Below are 7,182 nucleotides of genomic sequence, written 5' to 3' on the forward strand. Positions count from 1 at the left end.
TTATTTTTTGTCTCCGTACAAATCATTGCCATTGCTGTTCAGTGTTAGATAAGCTGTAATATTTACTTTACTAGCCTGTATAAAATATCCGATATTTGGGAACTTATTTTGAGCATAACACATGAGCATTTGATGAAAGGGTCACAAGAAATGAGGGTCATTCATGAAGTCAAAATACCAAACTGCTTCCTAACATTGAGGAACAATTTCAGTTTTGATTCCATTTGTAATCATGTTGATTGTTTGATGACATCTATACAATAACTGTACCCAACTAGAATGATTGGGCAAAGCTTATGCATTGTATGAGTTTGAGGTTTCTTAAACTTTGGAAATGAAATAATTTTTTTATATATAGAAATTGTCGATATCAAGGATTGTCAATAGCAAGACTTTTATCCTTGTTCATATTAATGATATCTCCTAGATTCGAATCAATCTACTTATCAAAAAGATTCGAATCAATCTTATCAATTAGCATAATTTTTTAATCTATTCATTGTGATAGTAACAATGTGTTGTATTGGCAAGGGCATTGATCACTTTATATTTCATTGCGAGGTGGTTAGGAAGTTATGGTATTGATCTTTTCTCTTTCTGTTCCAAGTGGATCATCCTCCAACTTGTAGTGGAGTTGTTGGCTTGCTAGGGCTTTGGGAAATACAATAATGTCGAAGTTTGGAATAATGGTTCGTTTGTGCTTAAAGTGTATTTAGCAGGAACACAATGCTAGAACCTTTGAAGATGGCTACACAACTGTGGTAGAGTTAAAATCCATTTTGCTCAATTCCCTTCATAGTTGGACGGCTGGCCACAATGGCTCTTGGTTTGCAAATTTTCAAGATTTTATGGACTCTTGTTCTTTTTCTTGTCCTATATAGTAGGTGTGTAATTTTATATACTTCCTGTGTACAATTCGGTTGGCACCTCTCTATGCGATTAATGAGACTAACTTATCAAAATAGTTTGTTGTGTTGGCTCCTCTATTGCTTCTGTTTTGCTGAATATAGTTTTAGACAATTGTAATTTTCCATATTCGAGTATTTGATTGCAAGTATTTTTTGCAGGAGAAATAGGAAGGATGTATGAAGCTAATGTGGATGATGTGGGATACAGGTTGGTGGCCATTTATACCCCTATAAGAGAGGATGGGGTTGAGGGGGAACCTGTTTCTGCATCAACAGAGCCAATTGCAGTTGGTAATGTTAAATCACATCTCCCTTTCTCTAAAGGGAAATCATTTATTTCTGTTAAATTCTCTCTTTTAGCTTGTTATGTTAGTTGTTACTCATATTGATCGGAAAAATGTTATTCATTTGTTTTTTGTCAACTCTTGTAAGGCAAGCATGATTGTTGCTTTGTATTTCTTTTTCTCTTCAATGTTTGTTCTGACTGAATCACAAACACAATAGTGGTTATCATCTAGTACCTTATTTCACTGAGTTGTGAATGCTGAAATTGATAATCTACCTTGTCAAGGGTTGAGTGCTGTTAACAAGTTTAACTTTATTAATAAGGTTAAACTTCAAAGAAATGTTTCATCCACAAACGGATCTCACCAAAGTAAATTCACAAGCTAATGTGGTTTGATGTGGTACGTCAGATTATAAAGTTCTTTTTATTGTAAAATAGATCTGACATATCACATGAAGCCACATCAGTTTGATAATTTGCTTTTATGAGATTCCCTTGTGGATCTAGCACTTCTCTTAACTTTATCATGGATAGCAAACATTATAGGTACTTTTGGTTCCCTTTATACGTAAAATGCCCTCCCTTTTTCTTGGCATTTCTTCCTTTACTTGTAAAAAATAAAAAAATAAAGACATTATTCCTTTGTTCTTTTTTATTTTCAATTGCTGTCTCACTTTTGGAGAGGTGGATATCTTCTGCCGAGATTGATCTATGGATGCTCATGGAAAGAGTTCTTTAGGTTCAGAAATCCTATCCTCCTGCTATCTTGTTTTCATTTTGTATTGATTGATTTGCTTGCAGAGCCTGATGTCTTTAAAGAAGTGAAGCAGAAGCTTGATCTTGGATCTGTGAAGTTTGAGGTGGGACCTCTTTGAACTGTTTTGTTGGTTTTGATTTCCTTTCAACTTAGTTGTATATACTGGAAGTGTTTGTTGCAGTTGAGAAATCTGTGAAGTTTGAGGTGTGCCTATATTTCAACTCTTATGTTGGCTTTGATTTTCCTTGGAGCAAAGATGAAACTGCTTGTAATTGTTCTTATTTGCTTAATTCCTATCTATCCTGTTTGTTTTTCTTGTTTAGGCTCTTATGTTTAAGTTACCTTCGCATTTTAACAGTGAGTGACTGAAATTCATGAGGGTTTGGGGCCCTCAAAAACATAGTTCTTGGACTTTTTAATTTTGTCAGTAGTTCAAACCAACATTATCAAGCCTTATGTCTACTGCCTGGGTAAACTCTTGGTTTTGAAAGCACTAGTTCCTATAGAATGAGATTTCCAGCACTGTATGCGCACCATTTGCCTAGAAGCGACTAAGCTAAATGTAAAGCTGATAGTAGACACAACCACATGTAAAGCTTTCCTTTTCCAACAGACTGATGATACCAGAAAAACATGGCTCAGAGTAAGACCGATGTATATTGAAGCACATTTGCACCACTAAACCAATCAAGTTCTTCTTAACCCTTTTTTAAGGGGACTATAATCCCCTTATATCATTTAAGTACTTTTAATGATCTGTTCAAAAAAATCTTTGGTTTTTTTCACATCCAATGAAACTACACATTTCATGTTGAAAACCATCTGTCCATATTGAATATTTCAATGTCCAAGAAAGCTAACTACTACTCATTAGCATCAAATTGTGTTTAATTAAATGTAGTTTTCGATTTTGCTTTCAGTCAATTTTGGTTTTATTAGTTTTTTGTGTTCCATATCTCACTGTTAATTTCTTCTGAAACAGGCATTGTGTGACAAGGATCGATCTTCCAAAAAGGTTACTTTCTATATTCTCCTTGTACATTTCTTCTCTGTTTATGTAATATACCCAGAAGATTGACATGTGAAACAAATAAAATTCTGTTTTATTTTGCAGGTAGCTTCAGTAGGGAGTCTTGAGAGAAGAATCCTAGAAGTTAATAGAAAACGAGTCAAGGTCGTAAAGCCAGGGTCTAGAACTTCTTTTACAACTACTGAAATTCGTGGAAGTTATGCACCTACTTTTCATGTAAGTTTGTATCTCAACTCTAGATCCTCATCCAGTGTATATTGTCAATTTGGAAAGATATTACTTATGATTCTGTCATCTACTTGCTAAACACTCATCATTATTGAAGCATTCAATCAAAATTTGTGTAGAGAAGTATCTTTATTAAGAATTAAGGGATATGGTAGAGTGGCAGAAAATGATATGTATGGATAATCTTTTGTAAGTTACAAAAAGGATTCATAAAGTTCAGCTGTAGACATTTGACACTTTTGTATTACATGTTTATGTCTCCATTTTATTTTTGGATAATTAATCTCAAGACTCTGGAAATCTAAGGTTAATGGTGTATCAGGTGGAGCTTTTCCGAAATGACCAACATCGACTTCGAATTGTAGTGGAAAGTGATAATGAAGTAGACTTGTTGGTGCAGTCCCGGCATCTCCGTGATATTGTAGTGCTTGTGATCAGAGGCTTTGCCCAGCGATTCAATAGTACATCTCTCAATTCTCTCCTCAAAATAGAAACTTAAGTCTAGCTAAGAAGTGTAAAGTGAATTGATTAAAAAAATATATCTATGAACTATGAATCAGTTTTTAAGACATGCATGTCATCGCCACTCCATTTTTTTCCCTTGTACCTTTAGCACATTACCAATGCTTGTTTTCATTGCAATATTTTTAATTTTCCTTGCAAGAAGTGTTGTGTAGTGAACAAAGGATAGTTGCTGTCATAATCACTGTATATTACCGTATCAATGATATGTTTTTAAGCTACTTGCACTGGATGTTCAACTTTTTGTCTCAGTGTGTACGTGTTTATGTGCTGCACATGTATTACTTACTGCGATAACAATTCTAGTGAGTTTGGCTTTAACTTTTGCTCCACCAGGACCACCCTGACGGTAGGTGGTTTGGTTTAAATTCCAGCTCCCAATCCATTGGATGGCAAAGACTAGTTGAAATGAATTAGTAATCCGCACTAGTAATCCGCACCATCCCATGCTTGGGATAGGTGGAGATGCCATTGGCAAGTTATTGTCTTTCTTGCTTGTTTTTTCGTTGATCTTGAAGTAAATGTCTTGTCCTTACTATTAGTAGCTTACAAGCATGAACTACACAATTCAGGAAGTCCGGCATAGGTTAAAGGTGTCCAGGTTTTTCAGGTTTGTTGATGGTTTTGGGTGGTTGCTGAGTAATGCATGCCCACTCGTGGGGATGTTCTCATGTTTTGGTTTCTACCGGTGTTTTATTAAGCTTTTCCTGGAAACCTGTTCCGTAAATTCTAATGAATGATTTTCGGGTCTGGCATGCTTCAAATCCCTTATGAACTGAAACCAATTGAGAAAACTAGGTAGCGATTGCATAAACGCATTCATTGTGGCGTGCCTTCCTACAATGGAAGCTTATGCAATCTCTGCCTAGTAATCTTAATTGGCTTATGCTTGCCCTCATATTTTTTTCTCTCTCATTACAGTATAGGATGGATTGGCACCTAGACAACACAAATAAAAAGTTAAAAATAAGGTGCAAGATGTAGAAACTAAAACAATAACCCTTAAATCTTTACCAACATAAAATATCAGGTTACAGGTTGAACCCATTACTTGTCTCCTGAATTGCCTTTTTATGAAAGCAGGAAGGTCGAAATCTTCAAAACCCCATCCACACCCCAACCCAGCCAAAAAGAAAAGAAAAAGACGAGAAAGAAATCGTTTCAACTCCTTAGCGTCCTACATGAGAAATTGAATAATAAAGTTCTAACCTTATCTACAGGAGATCACCTTTCAGTGAATCAAGTTCTGTTTTGCTAATTGACAATCCCGGCCTCAATGTTCGTTCCTTGAGTTGCCTGAAGTTGCCTTTCAGTCTCCTTGGCAGCATCATAAGAAGCATGCAGTGCCACAAAAATGTAGTAGACGAGCAAAACCAATGTCCAGAGAATGAATCTCACAAATGACTGACGATCGATCGAGCCCATGATGAAGACGTTGATTGCAATGCAAGCTGATGGCAACCAAGGAATTAATGGCACTCCCCACATTTTAGGTTTCCTTGCTTCCTTCACTGTCAACTTTAGTCCCAGTGTGGCCAAAAACCAAACCGGTACTGTCACTATGTATCCAACCCAACCGTTATTGCTAAGTACCCAATATGCAGGTGAGCAAATAGACGACCCTATGATCAACACCAAGAACACGGCAAGCTTCTTGCGGTCAGCATCCAATGTCTCACCCGTGACATAATATCGTCTCACGATCAAAGCAACCGCGACAAGGGAAAAGATAAATAGTGTAGATATGGAGAGAAGGTTTGCTAACACATCCAGGCTTGTAAAGAATGCAACAATGGAGTTTGCAACAGTCATAATGATCGTGGCATTCATGGGTGTCCCGGTTTTCTCATTGATGACAGCAAGAACCGGTGGTGCCATGTGGGTACGTGCAATATGAGTGAAATATCGAGCTTGGCCAATGATGTTAGCAAGCAAAACCGTGGTCATGCCCTTTAATGCTCCAAATGCAACGATGTACTTAGCCCAATTCATCCCTACCGCTTGGAATGCGACGGTGAAGGGTGCATCAGCATCAACTTGTGTGTATGGCTGCATCAAGCTCACTGTTGCAGCTAGAATGCAATAAATTACAATGACTATCGACATGGAACCGATTAACCCAATTGGGATATCTCTACCGGGGTTCTTCACCTCTTCTCCCAAGGTCGCAACTCCATCGAATCCAAGGTAAGCAAAGAAGAGGAGTGCAGAAGCTTTAAAAACACCTTCGATACCAAAAGGCATAAAGGTTTCAAAATTGGCAGGGTTAGCCTTTGTAAGGCCTGCGGCTACTATAAAAATCAAAATTATAATATGGAGGATGGTTGTAATGGAGTTGAATCTGGATGACCCTTTAATGCTTAGGCATGCACCAACAGAGACCGCAATGGAAATAGCAATGGCAATTGGGTCTAAATGGTTGTAGTCATCGGCAAGGGATGACACAGTTATTCGAAAATCATTGGGTTTGTGGTTGCAAAGGGTCGCAAAATATGAAGTCCAGGATCGAGCCACACCAGCACCGCCTACTATATACTCGAAAAGAATGTTTCCAGCGGTAATATATGCCATGAAGTCACCCAGCTCCACTCTAAGATAAGCGAAGGACCCTCCTGCCACCGGGAGTTCAACTGCAAACTCAGTGTAGCACAGCACAGAGAGCAGTGCAGATATGCCTGAGATGATGTATGAAATCACGACTGCAGGGCCAGCATCGTTCCTGATAGCCTCACCAGTTAGGACGAAGATTCCAGCGCCCATGACGGCTCCAATACTAAACCAGATGAGATCCCACCAGTTTAGAACTTTCTTCATCTCGTGCTGGCTGCGAGAACGCATCTCTTGTAACTCCAGATGGTCTAGGGAGCGTGCCAGGAGTCGATCTTTGAGCCTGCTTTTTGTACTGCCTAATGCCTTCACATAGTTCCCCCAACTCTGGAACGACTCCTCTGGCAAGAGATCTTGTTTGCTCCACATACAGCCTCTCTTCCTGACCCCATTGCCATTCTCGCAGCTACCACCACCTTCAGTGCCACTCACCATTGTTGCCCCGAAAAAGAAGAATGAAAGGAATCAAGTTTTATTATGGAACTTCAACAGATAATTCCTAATTTTATCTCATGGGAGCTCTGACTTACGTGAAACTAAAGACGTGCAGTTGCTTGTGAACTCTAAACTCAAATGAAACAAAACTTCATATACAAGTCTGCGGAACTGGCTCTGTTAGTTAGTACAGATGGAACGCGTAGCATAAACTTCTGCGTTTGAAGCAGTAGTGAAGGAAGTCTACATATAGAAGAATTCTTGTAAAGATTGGGTCGCTATATGCCTCGTTAAAAGGGATTCCATGTTGATCCAGGGGATCAAAATTCATCAACTATATTATAATATGTCTTGTGAGAAGCACGTGCATTTTTAATAAAGAGACACGTGGCAATTTTTTAAAAATTGC

The 7,182-nt window shown here is 38.1% G+C and overlaps 2 protein-coding genes across 3 annotated transcripts in view; one reads left to right on the forward strand and one right to left on the reverse strand.

Moving 5' to 3' along the window:
• Nucleotides 1-3,970, forward strand: part of LOC122276248 (187-kDa microtubule-associated protein AIR9) — a 43,690-nt gene extending 39,720 nt beyond the window's left edge. For both annotated transcript variants that reach the window (XM_043085827.1, XM_043085828.1), the window contains exons 34-38: nucleotides 1,068-1,199; nucleotides 1,996-2,054; nucleotides 2,934-2,966; nucleotides 3,066-3,197; nucleotides 3,532-3,970. In XM_043085827.1, the coding sequence (XP_042941761.1) occupies nucleotides 1,068-1,199; nucleotides 1,996-2,054; nucleotides 2,934-2,966; nucleotides 3,066-3,197; nucleotides 3,532-3,708 (533 nt within the window). In that variant the 3' untranslated portion in view covers nucleotides 3,709-3,970. The remainder of the gene's footprint in view (nucleotides 1-1,067; nucleotides 1,200-1,995; nucleotides 2,055-2,933; nucleotides 2,967-3,065; nucleotides 3,198-3,531) is intronic.
• A 742-nt stretch (nucleotides 3,971-4,712) lies between these two features.
• LOC122276249 (cationic amino acid transporter 1-like) lies at nucleotides 4,713-7,062 on the reverse strand. Its single transcript, XM_043085829.1, has one exon. It carries the CDS (start codon nucleotides 6,771-6,773, stop codon nucleotides 4,986-4,988), a length of 1,788 nt encoding a protein of 595 aa, XP_042941763.1. The 5' UTR covers nucleotides 6,774-7,062; the 3' UTR covers nucleotides 4,713-4,985.
• Nucleotides 7,063-7,182: the final 120 nt, after the last annotated feature.

Source organism: Carya illinoinensis, chromosome 9, assembly GCF_018687715.1.
Source record: "Carya illinoinensis cultivar Pawnee chromosome 9, C.illinoinensisPawnee_v1, whole genome shotgun sequence".
Classification (NCBI taxonomy): domain Eukaryota; kingdom Viridiplantae; phylum Streptophyta; class Magnoliopsida; order Fagales; family Juglandaceae; genus Carya; species Carya illinoinensis.